The sequence below is a fragment of the Tiliqua scincoides genome, chromosome 2, assembly GCF_035046505.1.
Source record: "Tiliqua scincoides isolate rTilSci1 chromosome 2, rTilSci1.hap2, whole genome shotgun sequence".
Classification (NCBI taxonomy): domain Eukaryota; kingdom Metazoa; phylum Chordata; class Lepidosauria; order Squamata; family Scincidae; genus Tiliqua; species Tiliqua scincoides.
Window position 1 is genome coordinate 129,678,079 of NC_089822.1, and position 20,461 is coordinate 129,698,539.

Consider the following 20,461-nt stretch of genomic DNA (forward strand, 5'->3'; position numbering starts at 1 on the left):
CCTCTGGTGATTTGTTGGAGCCCACACTGGCCGGATGCAACTGCTCTCAGCGTGAGGGCAACTGTTTGACCTCTCACGTGGGCTGTGGGATGAGGGCTCCCTCCACTGCTTGCTGTTTCACATCTGTGAGGCAGTAGCAGCAGCAAAGGAAAGGCCAGCCTTGCTTTGTGCAAGGCTTTTTATAGGCCTTAAGCTATTGCAAGACCTTCATTCATTCATATAAGTTCATCTTTAATATATTCATTTATGTAAACGTATGTAAATTGATTCAAATTTGAAATGTAAATTAATTCCCCCCCCCGACACAGTGTCAGAGAGACAATGTGGCCCTCCTGCCAAAAACATTGGACACCCCTGCTATAGAGTCTTGCAAAAGCTGAGGCTGCTGCTGGCAGGTAAGTATCATCAGCACTAATCTTCTAGTTCCAAGGCCCTTTCAGGATGCAGTTTCAGATGCTAATTAAAAGGACCCCTGGGTGGTATTCATTGCATTTAAGGCTTGTGGAGATTTTTCTATTAGCCACTGTCACAGCCAGGAAGAGGTGGTGGTGAGGAGAACCACACGCAGAGGGAAGGCGGAGGAAGGAACTATACATTCCTATAGCTGACTACCAATGTATGAACTGTTTGAAGTGGGAGGAGACAGGTAGCTTTAAGTCTGCACTGGCCTAGCATCTAGTTAAGAACTGTTGTGGTTGTTTGGACTTCTACTGTTATGGGAGAGTAATAAAGAGATACTCCTGACATGTTCCAAATATGGCACTGTGTGCTGAACTACCACAAGCTAACAGAGAATAATTATCTGTTGGTGCTTCTGCAAAACAGTCAGTCTTGTAAATCCAGCAACATACATTTCACAAATACACATTTCAAGGCCTCGCAGATAAAAAAAAGACACATTTCTAATTTTGGAAAGATCAGGAATTTGACTAGCCCTGCGCAAGACAGAAAAAAAGTAATCCCCCAAAAAGCCAGAAAGGAAGGCAATCAATGAAAAGTCCTCTTTACAGCACCAAGATCACTGAAAAAACTGCAAGATTTCATAAGCTTTCATACAAACAACCATATCAAAGTAAGAACATGATCTGTGAGCTGAGAAGGCCCCAATACAAGTGTAATCTCAGCCATGAAGCGGCCTTAAGACAAGTCACTGTCATCAGCTCCAGTCCCACCTCTAATCAATACAGAGGTAACTGTACCTACCTATCTTATAATGCTATAACCTACCTTATAAGGCTGTTGTAAAACTTACTGGGATAATGTAGGAAAATTATATAACTGTTTTATTACAAAACCCAAAGACAAAATGTAACATGGAACATTTCATAATAAAGTTGCTAGAGCCTACTCACAGATCAACTGAAGCCAGAGGAGCTCAATGTGGTGGCAGTGTTATTTTGAATACTCAGTCTTGATCAACCCCCAAAGTCTTACACTTTCCATTACCATCTACTCATCTTCAGCCAGAGGATGAGTAGCTGTTAAAAGGATGGGAGAGAAGGAGACAAGAAGCTTTGAGCATATTTTCTTGATGCCAGTGGTTTTATTACCCCCCCCCCCATTAAGTCTTAAAGCTTGAATTTAGAATGATGAATTTAGAACCTCTAGGAAAAAGACTGAAGAAAAACATCCAATTTAAGTCAAACACAATACACTGAAAACACAGATTCTGGTTCTGCACAGACTGGGGCAGGTTGCCATTTTTTAAAAAAAAGACACACTTTCAGTTGTGCTGCTGTGTGCGGAGTAAGGTACATATGGGTTTCCCACATACTATTTCAACCACTACCAATTATGACAGCCTGATAAAATCTATCATAAAAAAACCATCCCTCTGAAGTTCACTAACTTCTTTATTAAGTCTGTATCCCTTGTGTCTTAGCTGCAATTTTATAGCCTGACAAAGTTGTGGGGACTTGTATCATTTAAAAAATAAAACAAATCTTCAGGAGTTACTACCTATTCATCCACACAAACCTGTGTACATTATGTGATTCTGTGAAAACACAGAAAAACCATGGAGTTAGTCCTGGGTTCCAAATTCAACTATCAGAAAACTCCCAATTCTAACCTTTTTTCTCTCTCTGCTTTAAGAAAAAAAGCAAGTTTCTAGCCGTTATCATTGCAAAGTATGCTTAAAGAGTATGGAGAATGTCTGATGAAGTCTCAGAGTGGTGCCTAAACAACATCTCCAGCAGTTGGGGAGTATGGGCCTTCAGAGCCCTGCATGCCTCCCTGTCTCTCTTTTAAAAGGACACTGATGGAGCCAATGCACACCTCCATAGGAAACACTCCATACAGAGGACTCCTTCACATTTTGGGTCGAGGCAGGCTTGTCTCGTGCAAAGCCTTCCTCATCACAGTACAGTTTTCAATCTGGAAGGTCTAAGTAATTGGCAAGTACTTTATTTTACCCACGCTATGCTCCTTGCCCATACAAATTACACCAAGGGCATCAAACCTGGCAATTTCTCCACTATATTTAGCTCATCCCTTAAGCCAGAAGTTGGCAATCTTTTCTGGCAAAGTGGTCAAATATTCAGCAATGATGTCATCACCATACTTCTGGGTTGCTGAGCTCCCAAAGTGACCACGCAGAGCTCAACCTGGGAAGCGAAGCCTCCTGCCCAATCTGCCACACACCGGACAGGGCACGGCAGAGCCACCTGTGGACATTTGGAGTCACTATGCCTGCTACATAGCCCTGCCCTGCCCAGAGAACAGCAAATTCAGCCGGAGGTTTTGCATAACACAAAAGCTCTCTTACTTTTCATCTTGCCTATTTTCTACACGTATCTATAGAAAATGCCTCCTAGTTCAAAAAACAAACCAATTTGCAGCAATCTTCATTCATGCCAAGCTCCACGTGGGCTGGATGACTTTGGGTGGTGCGCCACGGTTGCCAACCCATTTTAGATTGTCCTTTCTGTGTTTTAGAAATCCAAACTTTTCAACTGAGTCAACAAAATATTGCCCAACGTGGAAAAAAGCATACATTTTGTTTATCTAGTAAATTTATATTCTGCGTTTCCATTTTTAAGGACCAACAAAGTAACTAAAAACAACCTTAAAGATAAATAAGCTTTGTTTTTCTTCTAGCAAATAAACCACACTCCACAGGGAAAATTCCAATCAAACCCTCACCACAGCAGTAAGAGAGACTCAAGGAGGACAGGGATGCTCCCTCTCCTCTTGTTGTGAGAAAAGGCAAGTAAAGTCCATTGATGGGCAAGGGGGAGGAGAAAACGTGTCTCACTCCCTGGAGAATTCAATGTCTGGCTGTGCATGGATGACTGCCACAGGAGAGACAGGAAGAATAAATTATTCCAAACAAACTCTGCAGAATTATGCAAAAGAAAGTTTATGTACATAATTTACACAGAATTTGGATTCTCTCAGTACCAAATTATTTTTAAGATCAGCTCTTAATGCACTACAAACATCACACAAAAGCGCTCTCACTTTTCATCTTATCTGCTTTCTATGCTAATCTCTTCCAAGTTCAGGAAACAAGCCAATTTGCAACAATCTTCATACATGTTAACAGATAATAATTCTTTGTTTAGAGAATGGGGGAAAATACTTGACAGAGTAGAAATGATGCAGACTTCAAGGCTGGACTGCAGCACACCAAGTAATTACAGTTAATGATGTGAATCTGTAACCTCCAATATCATTTAATTGTTGTTGTTGTTCTAGGCAGCAAGTTAATATCTCTGGGACAGAAGGGAAAGAGTTTTTGCTGGACAAAATGCAACAACTGAATAGCATTGACTATTATAAATTAATCTTTGCTTCATTGCAGCTGGCTAACATGCTCTGACACTCTTATTAACAAATCTCAGTGTTGCAATACACAGTCACATGCTACACAAGGAAGTCCTGAAGCAAAAAACACTGGATGATTGGCACAAACACCAGACCTGTAAAACCTGTATGTCTGAATTGTAAGCTGTATGAATTAAAACTCTCAGCTTTCTGCTTTATCAGGTTAATATCAGCAGTACACAGAGAATTCCAGTTCTAAGGCAACACTTAAAACTGGTGCAATGCAAGCACCAGAGAAACAGACTGAGAAGAAACCTGAGCAAATTGCATCCATTTAAGATGACAACCAGCATTTGTGAGTACTACTGTTTGCAGAGGAAGGTTGACTCTTTTGCCTCACTGTTAATATAACGAAAGTTTTAACCAAAAGACAATAGTTACACAATCTAGTTTTGACTTCTGTGTGCCGGAAATAACATCCTCCAAGTCAATCAAGTTCCACAAATTTTTTTAAAAAAAGCATAAGCCAGTTTCTACTTTTAACTGGAGGAAAGCAGGCTCCGTCACAGGCAAAGTGTGAGTGCATGTGTATTTCTGAAGGGACAGCAAATACCAATACTGGAAACAGACATTCAACACCTCAAATGCCCTACCTTGGGCATAAGTACACTCCTCACAGTAGAAAGCAGACATTTGAATATTCAAGTCCCAGTACAGCAAAGAAACATTCTAGCTCCAGTTGCTCTCTTTTTTTAGGGAGGATTTTTTCCTCCCACGTGGGGGAGCATTAAAAATGGCATACTCTCCCCCACTAAAGCAGGGTAGTGTACCTTACTGCTGCAGAATTCTAACATCTCATTCTGTTGCATGTGTATGTAAGGTCTTAATGCATTCTTGAGACTTCAGCTTAACCAATCACCTATAATTCTCCCAGCAACCACCACAGGTTCTCCTACTTGTAAACTGTACAAGAATTTTTTGGGGGTGCGGGGGGTGACACTGCTGATTAGTAAGAAAGCATTTGACAAAGTAAGCTAAATCCTAATAAGAAGCATGACTGCTGACTCCACCTTTCCTTAAAAATCAATGAGATCTTCAACCCAGATGAAAGATGTAAATTGAAGGGTAGATGTCCCACAGCACACAGCTGCTGCATTCTGTACACTGTCCATCTGTGGCTGGAAGCCTCAAGTATGACACCACTGCATCATGTGAGGAGTAGCTGGCAAATCAGCCAAACTAGACAGTAATTACTCAGTCCAACTTTAGGCATATTCAGCTAATTACACTAGGGATGAAGCATGCAACTCCAAGGATAGATTCCCAACATTCTCTACACTTTACGCTGCCTACTGCCCCCAAGTGTTTGAAAATAAGGGTGCATTCTCATTTTAGACTTGGCTTTCAAACCGGTTTGATTTACATGACCAAGTTTTCTATCTTTAGCTATTTGCTTGAATGGTGCACCATATTAATGGTGCCATTGAAACATTTTAATTTCAACTTCAGCAAAACAAGGGCAGGTGGCTCTGAGCATAACACAGGAAAATGGGCTCTGGAACCCAGACACAGTTCACATCATGTTAAATGCCAAGGAGGAGTGTTTTTTTTTCCTTTTTTAGTTCACAATAAATCTGCTGAAGTGTTCTGACTTAATCTGTTTGCAGACTGGGGTGAAAAGTTATTTTACTTTTAATGTTAGAGTATCGCTGAAGAAAAACAAAGGGTATGGCATCTGAAGATTTGATGCTGGCTCCTAGGAATCTGAATAATTTTTTGTTCTCCAGTCTGTTGCAAGGAGTTTGTAAATACGTTGACTCTTCTGTGCCCACATTACCCTATATGCAAGTGATAATTACTCCTTGGTAGATCCTAACTCATCTCTCTATGTATTACCTATAAAAAGCACTGCAAGAGAATCTTGCAGAAATCAAGGTGTACACACATCAAAAGCCTCTCACAACCAGAATAAAATGGATGAATCTACACAAGCCACAGAATATCTCTACCAATTTCCAAGCCACAGAATTAACTACTGTATTCAGACACAAGCAAGGAACTTTTTGCAGCACTCAGGTCCCAAACCTTGCTAGAACCAAAGTAAAATAATTATTAAGTGCTTTTTTCCAGATGTGTATTGTTATCTAATCTGAACATCTAACAATAAATCACTTTCACAAGCTTCAACCTTTATATAAACTAGTTAAAAACAGCCTAATCAAGCAGCAAGTTACTCTTTTTATAAGAACTAAAAGGGCCCAAAGTCCAAGTGGTACACTGTGGTAGTAAAGTAAAGGTTATCAAATCCTATCAAAGAATACAATCCAGGTCCTCTCCATGGCAATCAGCAGTAGGGACAGCTGAAGCCAAAATATGACTGAAAGCAATAATCAATTTAAGCTTTAGTGCAGTGGTTCTCACACATTTAGCACTGGGACCCACTTTTTAAAATGAGAATCTGTCAGAACCCACCAGAAGTGATGTCATGACCAGAAGTGACATCATCAAGCAGGAAAAATTTTAATAATCCAAGGCAGCAATCCTACCCACATTTATCCAGGAGTAAATCCCATTGACTATCATTGTTAGAAGAATATACATAGTAGCTTGTTAAAAGTACAGGTCTGTAACATTTTCTCAAATGCATCACATCTAATATATTAAAAATAAAATACTTAAATGAATGAGGACTCACCTGAAATTGGCTTGCGACCCACTTAGTGGGTCCCGACCCACAGTTTGAGAAACACTGGTTTAGTGGATTCCATAGCATGGACCATGTTAAACCAATGAGAATTAAGTACTCTTGGTTTACTTTGAGGCTATTTTTGTTCTACTGGGTTACTGTTAAATTTAACTATTTAAAAATAATTAAACATAGCCTTTCCTTCTTAACCATGTGCAACAGCCTTCAATAAGCCTACGTTCTACCACCCCCCTGGAACACGTCAAGAAATAACATAATTAAATTTAACAAATTTGTTGAAAGAAAAAAAGTTTGATAATACAATCGGCTAAAGTTGTCCTTTGACAGTCTTTCCAAAGAACAATCCCCTTTCCACACTCATACGCAGGGACAAGTTTTCTGAATTTTATGTGCTCTCAAACCTCTGTACCTATTTCTTCTCCACACACGCCATAGGAGTATATCACATACTTTTTTTTTAAATTCATTAAAAAAACTACTTCACAAGTTCTTGACATCCCACCCTGTAATTTAGAAATAACCAGAACAACCTGATGGAAGTAGATTTTCTACACTCAGACAAAATAAAAGAATGTCACTACTTAACCCCTAAAACAAGCCAAAAAAGGGAGGGTCAGGAAAAACAAAGCCAGGCCAATTCCCTAGTCAGGCCAATTTTTTCCATCCAAAAAGTCATTGATAGCTTTTTCCTTGTTCAGCTTAGGTTAGACTATACTCTGGTACAGGTAACAAACGGCCATAAACCTGATTAAATCCTAGCAGGAAGATCCAGGGAATCTGAGAAGTCTGACATTTTGATGTGGGATGGAGCTAAATTTGTATTTTAAAAGGCCACCTGTAGTGGCTGTCATGGAGGAGAGAATGATTCAGCTGCTAGCTCATACCAAAATGGGACTCATACTAAAATGGTTAATGTTGCCATACTCCCCCTGCCCCTCACAGCCTCCTTCCCACCTATAATCCATTAAAAGAAGAATTGAGAGTGGGAAACTGTCTCATTTCTATGGTCTGACTGATATCAAACACCCCATTAAAGCAGTGTTTTACAGTATTTCTTTAACATCACAATGACCAAACTTTTTGGCAAGCACTGATGTATAACATAAACTTAGTCCTGCTCTAAGGCAGGGCATAACAAGTTCAGGTCACCAGAGGAGACAGCACCCTACAATATGTCCTAATGGGAAGGGAAGGACTGGGGGCAGGGGAGAGTGCATGTTTTACAGCACATGTCTACTCAGAACAACTCAGAAACCACTGGACCAGTGATGTGAAAACTACACATAGACTCTTCTGTTGATTGTTGGTAGTCCACTGGGCAAAAGGTAACTGCTTGCAAAGCCACATTGAGATTAGGCAGGGGAGACTGCATACAATGCTCCAAGCCAGTATTTGACAAATTTGTTTTGGAACTAGGAGCCAGACATATTTTTTCAGGTTTTTATGTTTTAACAGTTGCCCTCCCCCCATCTCACATGGTATAAATTGGATTTTACATATAAACAAGCTTTTTAAAATGTGTTTTCAACCTCTAAGGTGGTAGGAAAATTTGGCAAACATCAGTACGACAGTAAAAAAATCTGAAGGCTTTTAATCCAAAAATAAAGTTATATCAGGATTTTTGTTTGTTTGTTTGAAGTCATGAGACTGGGGCTGTAATCCTGTATAGACAATGACTTTGGAGTAAGTTCCACTGAACTCAGTGGGCTTAGTTCTGTGCAACTGGGCAACGTCTGCTGAAATCTCAGCAGCCAGAGGAGTTGCTCAATATGATTTCCTATGGTCAGAAGACAAGTTTCAGTGTCCTATATGGCTCACTGTCCCTTCCCATGATTAACAGTATTATGCAAAATAGCAGAGGCTTTGGAATTAAGCAAGGGAAGATTGCTTAAATTTATGCAGACTGTAGAATTTCACTTTTCTTGGGACAGAATTCAGATGTCCTTAATGCAGGTATTTTCTAACATGGAAATATGATATAAACCACTCTGAAGTTCTTCAACTTGCTTCTGAATCTTGATTTCAGCTGCGCTACAGAATATTCAAATATGCGCCATCCCTGGGAATCAATGCAAAATAGGAACAAGAACCAGCAAGACAGACTTTCCAAACAGTAATTTTCCCAAGCAAAATCATACCTGTTCTTTGCAAATGAGGCTACACATTTTTGGAGTGCCAAAAATAAGTTTTATATTCACATAAATCTGCAACACTGTTTTTAATTCACTATTCTAGAATAACCAGGCTGTTTGCACCAGTAGAATCCAAAATAGGACTTGCAGATATGCAGCACAAAAAATCCATGGCAAACAACCAAACGCATATCATATATAAAGCAGACAAGCTGTGACTGGGTCATAAATTGCATCAATAGCTGTACTACTGCTGTACTGTACTGTAGCTGTAGCCATGCATCTACCAACCATATACTGTATACATTATAACAACTTCCTTTAATCTGTACATTGTACTTTAGATCACAAAGTAATGGTTCAGATAAGTAGACTGTGGTGCAGTCGTACATGGTGAAAATATGCCAGACCTGTACTCTTATTCAATTATTAAGGCTATGATGCTCAAGGTCTGTGTGAACAACACACAATTTCATCATCATTTTAAAAATATAATTTTAATAGACCTGTTACTTTCCAGTTTTAGAAACCTCTTATTAACATTAGTGGTAATCAAATGAAGACAGACTTTTGCTTTTAAATTATTTTTGAATTTGTTGGGGGTCTAATTCAATCCCTCAGTAAATGATGCTATGTAGCACACTGAACCCATTACAATGGAAAAACTCACAGGGTAATTATACTAAAGAGCATTTGTGACTCAAATCAGTTCATTTGCCTTCTTCCCCCATCCCATCTCTTCTCTCCTTTCTAGTACTTTCTTTTACTTTTTTTGTTTTCTTTTGCTATTTCCTTCTTTCATATGTGCAATTTTCAATTCCCAAGTTTTTCTTGCACATCCTTTGCCATCTCATCTATGTGCATTGAGCAACTGAGGAGTTAGCAGTGTACAAAGCGTTCTCAGTGAACTTTGGAATCAATGATTTCAGAGGGAAGCAGCACGTCCTTCACTGATTTGATTCCTAGATCACTGGAAGACCCTATAGTTGTGTTATACTCGGTTTTGGATCACAGAAACTGAAGAGAGGGTTCAGGTTCAGATGACAATTCAAACTAAGAGAACTGCTTACAAACTCACGAAATCAGTGTTTCTCAAACTGTGGGTTGGGATCCACTACGTGGGTCACAACCCAATTTCAGGTGGCCATTTATTTCGATATTTTATTTTTAATATATTAGACTTGATGCTACCATTGTATGTGACTGTATTTGAGGACATGTTACAGATCTGTACTTTGAACAGGCTACTCTGTATACGCTTTTAACAATGATAGTAAATGGGACTTACTCCCATGGCAAAGTAAGTGTAGGATTACCCTAGGATTGCAGCCTAGATTGTTAAAAATTTTCCTGCTTGACGTCACTTCCAGTCATGACATCACTTCTGGTGGGTCCTGACAGATTCTCATTTTAAAAAGTGGGTCCCAGTGCTTAACTTGTGAGAACCACTGCACTATATGAATGTGACCACAAAGAGAGCCAATTTCTTGTGGCAATCAGCCATACAGGCCCTTCCAAGCATAACTTTAGCTGCTGAATGTCTTTCTGTGGTACTAGACCATGCACTCTGATGTGAATGCTCCAATCACATGGTTGGGGTCAAAAATATAGGTCTTTTGCATCCAAGCCTTGTCCTCTTTCCTACTGCAGTGGTGAGTCTGTGGAAAGATCTAGGTAATTGGTCCCACCCAGTGAGTTATCATGTTCACATCTAACAGGCAAACGGGGTTGAACTAAAAGGAAGTTACTTGCTCTTTGTAGCTTGTTTCTTCATTTCCAGTCTTCAACATGCTAGATGTTACACTCCAAATGTATCTATGCTGTAATGAGGGCTAAAAACTTGCTTTTATAAAAATGAAAGCTAGAATGCCCAGAATTTTTCCTTATAAATAAAGATTTCATAAAATATTATGCATCACTAAACTCTCCTACTTACCAGTAGCATTTGCTATAGTGAGTGGGAGTCCTTGCAGTTGGTGAACTTGGATGCCAGAGGCTCCCAAGGCCCCAAGGTTAATGGTCTGAAGACCTGGTACAGAGGACAGCTGTGCAGCATTCACAGTGACAGTGCCACTGGGCAGGGAGGCTGAAGCTATTGGTGTGAGCGTTGTGTTGGTGCTTCCTGTCTGCCCCAGGGACACTCCCTGCACTGGAGCCAAGGCGATTGTCTGAGCTTGTGGGTTCTGAACCTGAAGATTCTGCAGCTGAATAGTCTGCCAGGTGACCTGCCCATTTGGCCCCACAGTGGGTGTTCGAATAAAGATTGGACCAGTATTGGGGAGTGCCTGGATTTGCAGGTTCTGCAAGGCATCTTGAGTAGTAAAGGTCTGTCCAGCTTGTCCCCCTTGCAAAAGCTGAGGCTGCACCAGGATCTGCTGCTGCTGGTTTTGACTGGCATCTTTCTGTTGCCCTGCAACTCCAGCAACCTGCAAAGTATCAGTGTTTTGAGCACTGCCTGTCCTCTGAGACGTCTGCACTTGAACATTTGTTCCCATGGTGCCACTGGTGGAAAAATTCATAATGCCCACGTTACTCGTAGTAGTGGCATTGTAGCTGTTGGCATTAGTAAAGAATGAGCTAGAGTTAGTTTGGGATGCAGCCACACTGGAGGAACTGATAGAGGTGGTAGATGTTACTGGTTGTGAGCTGCCCTCTTGTGAGCCAGAACTGCTTAATGTAACTGACTGAGAAGTGGGTGCCAAACTGGCTGCAATGCTGTTGACAGGCAACAAGGTGATATTGCCATTCAAAGCCAGTGGGACATTAGTGACATACTGAGTCTGCCCTGAGAGAGCATTAACTCCCTGGATGGGGACAGCCTGCTGCAGAAGATTTGGCATCGTAGCCAGGATATTGCCTGTCCCAGATCTGTTTGCAATGAGCTGCTGGTTTGTCCCAGGGATGATCTGCAGCTGACCAGAGGCGTCCTGCTGGACACTGACTTGGGTGGGGGTGGTGGCAAACTGCAACTGTTGTCCATCCACAGTTTGAAACTGAGGGATCACCTGATACTGAATATTGGGGATCATTCCCTGCAAGCCAGTCAGGACTTGCTGGTTTTGCATGCTGGGTGTTGTAGTAACCACATACTGCCCTGTGGCAGCTGGTCGATTTTTGGATGATGGCTCATTCTCATCATTGCTATTGCTCCCTTGATCTTTTGGAGAGTCAGAAGTCCCAGAGGGAGTGGAAATTATTTGCCAGCCATTTGCATTCTGGGAAATTTGATTTGCAGCTGTGGTCAGGTCCAGTTCACTTGAGGGTCCTTGCTGTCCTTGCAAGCAGTCGGCATTTTCATTGGGCGATTCAATTCTGCTGCATGTGGCTGCAAGCAAAGCCAGAGGAGAAGGTTGGGATTCCTAAAAGGAAAACACAGGGAGGAGAAGTCAGGTACCCATTTGACCAATCAGCACAAAAGAAGATTACAGGAACAGTATACATGTAGACAGCCTATATCAGGAACAGGTAATTCAACCACTAACAGAACCTAAGATTGCACTCATTGGACTCACAAGTATAGAACAGATAAATAGAAAAGAAGAACATCATCAAGAGAAAGATTTCTAAGGAAACAGAAATCTCTCATCACAATTTTCAAAACTGGCTTAACATTCCTCCCCCTCCCCATGGCCTCAAGCTAGTGACATAAAAACCAAGTACACCTTTGATTAGAAAATTTATTTAGCCCAACAATTCCTAAAAGAAGACAGCGTGCAAACTACAACATTCAAAGGAGGACTGCTAAAATTTGGAATGACAGTGTTGTCGATTACGCAACACAAGAGCCACAATCATTGCTGTCATTACTTTCTCAACTGAGGGCCAAATCCTATCCAATTTTCCAGCACTGGTGCAGCTGTGCCAACAGGGAATGTGCTGCATCCTGCAGTAGGGGGGCAGTCATGGAGGTATCCCCAAGGTAAGGGAATGTTTGTTCCCTTTCCTTGGGGCTGCATTGCAGCTGCATCAACACTGGAAACTTGGATAGGATTGGGCCCTGAGGCCCCAAGCACACAGGGCAGAAAGAGTCCCTAAGCGTCATGGTATGCTGGTGAAGAAAGGAAAAGGTCCAACTTTTCTAATTTTGCATCCTTTCCTTTTCTCACTAGCTTGAGATTACTCCGAATATTTGGAAGAAAAGCAGGACATAAATAATAAGAAACCCATTTCATGCAAAGAAGTTGGAAACAAGAATGTGCTGTCACAATTAGAAACAGACACATTCTCTCCTTGGGACTGTTATCTCTTCTCATTCATTCCTTATTTTCAAAGCCCCCACTCACCTGGCCATCACAGTTTCCTCCTTCCTTGCTGCTGCCTTCCTCTGCCTTCTCAGTCTTGACAATAACCATTTCTTCTGAAATATCATGGTCTGAATTGGGATAAGGGGAAAAATAAGAACTGAATGCAACAAAGAAGCACAAAGTCATGAAAACAGAAGAAGGGTACAACAATAGTTTGAAAACAAAAACAGCCCATTCCAGCTCTCTATAAAGGTCTTTAGCAGTCTAAGCAGTCATTGGTTTAAAAAAAAAAAAGCCGACAGCATAAAGGTTTATGGTGACCTAGCTATGGAAATAAGCCCCCCAGTGTTGTAACTTGGATATCCTGCCTTTGGAACTTATGGTCAAAAGCAACTAGCGCCGTGTGAAGTTATTCCCTAGTTAAGATCCCTAGCAGAAAAAGGACAGGGAGTGGGGAAGATGAAGGAAGACATGGGATAGGGAACACAGGAAGAGCAAGTGTGGTGTAGGGTGCAAGTTCCAGTGTTGGATTCGGACCAGAAAGACCCATGTTCAAAACTTCTGCTCAATCATGAAGCTCATTAAGCAGCCCAGTCTTAGCCCAGCCTACCTCACTCGGTTGTTGATAGAATAAAATGGAATAATGTCGCATACAGCCAGCCCCCAGAAGAAAAAGACATGAAAAACCAAAATCTGGTTAGCATTTAAACAGCATCAACCAGCATAACAGAAGGGGATAATAACATGTGGAAATAACATTTCCATCAATGGAAAATTAAGTCAGACCTGAGAGGAGAGAAAGAAGACACATGACAGCAAGATGGCCTCCTCCACTGACCCACTTTCTCCATTATTTATTATTAATTGCTGCAGTACGCTGGAGCAAACAGACTCACAGCAATCATATGAAGAGGATTAAAATGATTCTGAGCAAAACCAGCTAGTGTGCTAGGAGGCTATCTAAACCTAAGTCTGTTGTATCAAAACCCAGCACTCTCTCTCTTGTACCACACTAGCCATTTCCTCATCATGCCTGCACAGAAGCTGACAAATTTCACAACAGCCACATAAGTATGGAGCAGAGAGTAGATTTACACCTGGATCCATGTGGCAATCACTCTTGTGAAGAGATCCAACATATTCCAATTCCTTTACCACCATGTAAGTACACTGGGTGAGACTGTGTTTTTTAAAACCAGTAGGAAATGCTCTGCTATGAGCAAATGACAGAATTTAATTAAAAAGCTACCCCTCCCCTAATGTCTTTTACATGCACATTTTTCATTTTACTGTGGGGGGAGAAGAGGAGACTATTTTTAACACAACATCTGCACAACATGGTACTGAAAAGTACAATTTTTAAAAAATTGGTATGTTGCTAAAAAACAAACAAAAAATATCCAAGCATTGGTATATCCATTCACAAGTACACAACTCTGCAATATGGATATATAAAGATACTCCCATTCCCCATAAACCCACATGAAGAACTGTCCTGTATGTAAAGCAATTTTAAAAATCTGATGGGAGAAAGAGGAAGCAGCTGCATGAATCAGTCCTGAGAGGTGTAGGAGTATGCAAATTTTTACTTGCAACTGGTCTAACAAGGAGTTCTGTGCCACTCTAAACTTTGTACACTCCTATAGCTCACACTAAGCCACCACAAGCACTGTGACTTTTGAGCTTACAATTTGCCTAATAGAGTTCCAAGAAAACCAATCTTTTGCATACTCCAATCCCAATAGGTTAGAAGACATTGGAGTAGAAAACCTGGGAGACTTGAGCGTGTGCTGGATTTTGATTATGCATATGGATCCCAGATACAAATAGGGGCAGAGTGCCTATACCTTTAACTATTGTATAGAAGAGAGAAATGCAGATTTTAAAACAATGCAGTTGCCAAAATTCCTATACAATGGTTAAAAGTATAGGCACTCTGTTTCCCATTTGTATCTGGGTACCCTACACATAAGGAGAAGCCACAGAATACAGTTCTATAGCCATTACATGGTATAGGCTGGCTGAGTAAGCAACTGCCTCCTGAAAGGAAGACATGCAGTTGCAGCAGATTCAGAGCCCAATCCTAGGCCAATCTACTCAGAAGCAAGTGCCATTATAGTCCCCCTTTGTATGTGGTCATCCTATTTAAGGAAAATGCACCACGTTCCTGAAGGGGGTTCCACTACTATTTTTTGGAGAATGGGCAGGAAGCTGTACCAGACTGGATGCTTTCCCAGTTTCTAATCAGTGATTCTTCCCCCGGGGCTGGAATCTGCCTGGAAACCACTTCCACCTGCCCCTCCATCTCAGATAGGTGGGTCACTAATTGTGGTTTCTGAAGGTGGTGGTATAAAAGAGACACTCTGTACATGCTCGTGACTATTCTGCCCTCATGACTATAATGGCCATGGCTGGGTCCTAGCACATTATTATTTATTTTTCTACTGCCCTTCCTCCAAAGAGGTCAGGGTAGTATGCACAGCTTCTCCCCTCCTTTTGTTCTCACAGCAACCCTGTGAGGTAGGTAGGTGAGGCTGAGAGAAAGTGACTGGCCCAAGGTCACCCAGGAAGCTTTGTGGCTAAGGGGGCATTTGTACCTGGATCTTCCATGTCTAAGTCCACCACTCAAACCACTACACCACCTGGCTCAGATTAACCCATTTCAGCTCTACCCATGGCTGCGTATACATTTGGTCCCTGTTGCATATATGCAACGTTGGGCAGAAATGGCTTGAGGAAGAAGCACCAAGCTCCTGAAGGCCCTACTATGTTTTGGGGAACTGGCAGGTCGTGATACCAAACTGGATGCTTTCCCAGTTTCTAATCAATGATTCATTCCTCAGGGTCTGGAATCTGCCTGGAAGCCACTTCCACCTGCCTTCTCCATCTCAGATAGCTGGGTCACTGGTGGTGGCTTCTAAGCAAGATGGTATAAAAGACAACACTCTGTACATGCTCATGAATGCTCTGTGCTCCTGACTATGAGGGGCACGGCTGGGTCCCAACTCCCACCCAGCCCACAGGTGTGTACACATTCAGTCCCTGTTGCACATGTGTGTGTTGGGCAGAAATGGCTTAAGAGGAGGCACCAAGTTCCTCAAGGGGGTCCCCCACATTTTGCAGAAGGGGCAGGCAGCACCCAACTGGAGGCCTTCCCAGTTTCTGCTCAGAACTGATGCTGGAATCTGTCTGGAAGCCACTTCCACCTGCCCCCCAGCTCAGAGAGGTGGTGATTGCTTCTGAGGAGGGTGGTATAAAAGACGACACTCTGCACATGCTCAGGAGTGCCCTGCCCTCCAGGCTACGATGGGTGCGGCTCAGCTGGGTCCCTGTTGCGCATATGCAGCGTTGGGCAGAAAGGGCCACTGGGGGGGTCAGTCCCAGGCACGCGCCTGTGGGTGTCTCCTCCCTCCTTGCCTCAGGACCGCCTCGTACTTCCCCCCCCCCACCCTGGGCCGCACCACCAGCGCGAGGGGAGCGGAAGGACGCCTCGCCCTGCACTGCTGCGGCTGCCTCCGCGGCTGGCTCTTTCCCGCGGAGGCGAAATTCCCACCCCCATCCCTGCCCCCTGGTCCCGCCCTTGACCCCCCCTCCTCCTCCTCCCCCTGAGGGAAGCGCGCCCTGCCCTGCCCTGCCCTACCCGGACTTCCTCCACCCCGCCAGCCTTAGCCCCGCTCCCGTCGGCGGCCCCTCCCCCAGGACGGCCCCTGCCATCGGCTCCCAGCCTGGACTCGGCTCCCCCGTTCGGGTCCCTCCGCCCGGGGGGCTGGGCGGGGCGGGGCGCGGAAGAGGGAAGGAAGGCAGCGCCCCCCGCCCGGCCGGCCACGATGGTCCCGTCCTTACCGCTCATGTTGGCTGAAGGGGGGAGGCGAACCCAAGTGGCGCCGGAGGGGTGGGCGGGGCGGGGGCAGCGAAGTCGGTGACGAGGCAGCCTAACCCCACCGGTGACCGCCAAAGGGTTGGCGAGGGGAGGGAGCTGCGCCGACACGGCCCCAAGCCCAGGGACACGCCCCTTTCCTTTCAGTCCAATCGCGGCGCTGGGAGCAAAACGCGGAAGGCGGGGCTAGATGCGAGTGACGGGTCGCTCGGCCAATCAGCACAGCGAGGCGGGGTTTGACGCGAGGGGGCCAGAAAGGGGAGTAGGAGCAGTTTACGAAAAGCTCCGCGGCGGCGCCCCTTTCGGGAAACGCCTCTAGAGGAAGCTCCACCCAATGGCGGGAGGAGGAGGAGGAGGAAGGCGGGGCCCGAGGGAGCGTTCCTCTTCGAACGCGCGTGCCAAGTCGGACGATAAACTGACGTCGCAAAGGACCAATCCACGACCAGTTGGAACCCGTGTGATGACGTCCCACCGCTTGAGTCGGCGATTGAATTGCCGCCGGCCCAATGAGAGCTCAAGCGCACCCAGAGAACTTTTCGTTAGGCAGAAAAAGGGGCGGGATTAAAAGAGAGTGACACGAAAGGCAGCCAAGCGGATTCGACGAAGAGATCGGAGAAGGCGGGTAGTGCTTGAGATAGACGTAGCAAGCACCCAACGAGTTCTAAGAAAGGAGAGGCGGGAAAACCGCGTAGGCCAATGAGGAAAGTGGGTCATCTTGAATTGAGCAATGCGAGCGGTGCTTCTATCCCCACCGAAAGGAGGCGGACGGGGCGCCATTTTAGCTCAGGCACTGCAGCGAAGGCCCCGCCTCCTGCCTCCATTTAACAGCAGGGTTATGTAAGGAGAGGTGGCGCTCCTGCCTCCCCTCCTGGGAACGGGCGAGGGGGGCCATTGCGTCCGGCCGCAGCCTCCACTTCCTGCACCGGCTTCATGCTCTTCTTTGCTGACTGCTGAGCACGAAGGGCGGGAAGAATAAAGACGCACAGCTTCACAAAGTGCGTCTCTAACTGGATTCTTTTTAAAAAGGGGATCCTTGGAGAGTGAAAGAGCGTTCTGCAGATGCCCAGAGTGCTCCTCACACTCCCAAAAAACACTGCGCATGCCCAGAGCACTCTGCACACGCCCAAAAAACACTCTGCGCATGCCCAGAGTGCTCTTCACATGCCCAAAAAACACTCTGCACATATCCAGAGTGCTCTTCACACGCCCAAAAACACTCTGTGCTCCTCATGTGCCCAAAAAACACTCTGTGCATGCCCAGAGTGCTCTTTACATGCCCAAAAAACACTATGCATGCCCAGAGTGCTCCTCACGTGCCCAAAAAACACTCTGCGCTTGCCCAGAGTGCTCCTCACACACCCAAAAAACACTCTGCACATGTCCAGAGTGCTCTTCACACACCCAAAAACACTCTGTGCATGCCCAGAGTGCTCCTCACGTGCCCAAAAAACACTGCGCACGCCCAGAGTGCTCCTCATGTGCCCAAAAAACACCCTGTGCTTGCCCAGAGTGCTCTTCACACGCCCAAAAACACTGCGCTTGCCCAGAGTGCTCCTCACACGCTCAAAAAACACTCTGTGCATGCCCAGAGTGCTCTTCACATGCCCAGAGTGCACCTCATGTGCCCAAGAAACACTCTGCGCATGCCCAGAGTGCTCTTCACATGCCCAGAGTGCATCTCATGCGCCCAAAAAACACTCTGCGCTTGCCCAGAGTGCTCTTCACATGCCCAGAGTGCTGTTCACACACCTCAAGGCACTGAAACCGAAGTGCCCAAAGCTTTGAAAGGAGAGAAAGGCAGCAACCCAAGCAAATTAGTTATTACCAGTGGTTTTCAGCCACTGTGCTGTGGCACGTTGGTGTACCACAGATGGTCCGCAGGTGTGCCACAGGACTTTGGGTGGGGGTCATTTATTAGTAGGACCATTGGGGGATGTGAGCCTCCCCACCGGCAGGATGGTGTGCTTTGTCAACGGTCAAACACCTGATGGTGGTCTTGGCCGTTTAAGCACCTTGTCAGCGTGTCATGTAATGAAAAATGGTTGGAAATAGCTGAGTGTTAGATAGCTTGGTGGTTCTTTTTACCTTTAAAACCTTGTAGTTTCCCTTATGGTTCAACATGCTTACAATGCCATCTGACATATACTTTCTTGATAAAGAAAATAAGTACAGTGGAAATTTCAGGTTAAGCACACTGGATCGCAGCTTCCACATTGAAAAGCATTAGAGCCAAACTAGAGCCAATTGGGCAAAATTGATGCCATTTTTGGATTCAGCACCACAAATATATCCAAAAATAGGCCTAACTTTTAAGACTGAAACGTGTGCAGGCCAGTTTCTCAAGGTTTGTCCTCCACCGTACCTCTTTGCATGCTCCACCTATTCAAAGTACCACCAGAAGTAACTGGCAATGACATCATCCAGTTACTTCTGGGTTGGGAGGCCAGATGCGACATGACAAACACCAGTAAGAGGCTGGGCGGGAGGGCTATTTCAAGTGCTTAAAAGCACTATTTAGAGCTCTGCCCACCAAGCTGAGCCTCCTACTGCTGTTTGTTGTATCATGTTCCTGGTTTTGCTGCTGGGTGGCAGTTGTCCAGGGGTCCTGTGAGTACCATCAGACACCACCTCACATACCACTGATGGTAGTCATAACATTGGTTGAGAAACACTGCATTAGAGTAACCATTCTGCAAATCCACTGCAATCCCGGGTATATTCACTTGGAAATAATTTCCAGCAATTTCACTTAATCCCAGAGAAGTGTGCATCAAATGGCCTATTTTTGGAGAAGGGAAAGGTGAGACAGATATGTTTTTATATAATCAGAGTTGTTAACTGAGCATTTGAAGCTGCCTTATAGGAGTCAGATAATTGGCCCGTCTCTAGTTAAGCAGTATCTAAAGCAGAAGTGTCATACAGTGGTCCACATGGCATTCATGACACCTGCTGAGGGCCAGAAGTGATGTCAGCAGGAACTGCCATCATTAAACAGGTGCTGACAAGAGATAAACACATTTTTTTCCACTTAGGAACTCATTAACTGCAAGGAGAAGAGAAAATATGCAAATCTAGAGCATATTTTCAAGACATGGGGAAGCCCAATTATCATGTGTGCTACCCTTTCAGCAGCACTGCTTATGCTGAGGTGTCACTGCAGTTCAGCAGCTAAGAGGTGCTCTGTAAAGTGCTCTGTGCTTCACAAGCAGTGTTGCTGAAAGGTGGCCCATGTAATAATTGGGCACTCCTAAGACCTCAGCAGCTTCTCCCTTTTCCCCCCCTCTTGGTCTGCCTCTTCCCCCATACTGTTCCTTGCCTTCTGAGGCTCCTTCCGCCTCTCTCTCATCAGTACCTCAGCAGACTGGGGCTGCTAAAAGGGTGGCCTACATGATAATTAGGCTCTCCCAGTGCCACCCTTTCAACACTGCTGCTTCTACTGATGCATCACTTCACAGCTCAGCAGCTGATGGTGGTTCTGGTAGAGCCCAATTATCAAGGGGTTGGACAAAGAGCTTCTACAGGCCATACCCTGCTCATAGACCTCATGTTTGACACCTATGATCTAAAGTGACTGGCCATGGCTCTTCAAGGGTCCAGAAAAGGATCTCTCCAGCTCAAATTGGAGATGTCAGGGTTGAACCTGGGACTTTTTGGATGTTCTACTACAAACCTGGAGCAAAACAATGACATAATCGCCAGTTACTCCCAGTGGTACTTCCAAAAGGCGGACCAC

The 20,461-nt window shown here is 44.3% G+C and overlaps 1 protein-coding gene across 1 annotated transcript in view; it reads right to left on the reverse strand.

Annotated features, from left to right (window-relative positions):
• SP1 (Sp1 transcription factor) overlaps positions 1 to 16,795 on the reverse strand; it is a 33,368-nt gene extending 16,573 nt beyond the window's left edge. The window contains exons 1-3 of the mRNA XM_066616610.1: positions 16,695 to 16,795; positions 12,891 to 12,979; positions 10,544 to 11,966 (exon numbers count right to left, since the gene is read on the reverse strand). Of these exons, the coding sequence (XP_066472707.1) occupies positions 10,544 to 11,966; positions 12,891 to 12,979; positions 16,695 to 16,701 (1,519 nt within the window). The 5' untranslated portion in view covers positions 16,702 to 16,795. The remainder of the gene's footprint in view (positions 1 to 10,543; positions 11,967 to 12,890; positions 12,980 to 16,694) is intronic.
• Between the last annotated feature and the right edge of the window lie 3,666 nt (positions 16,796 to 20,461).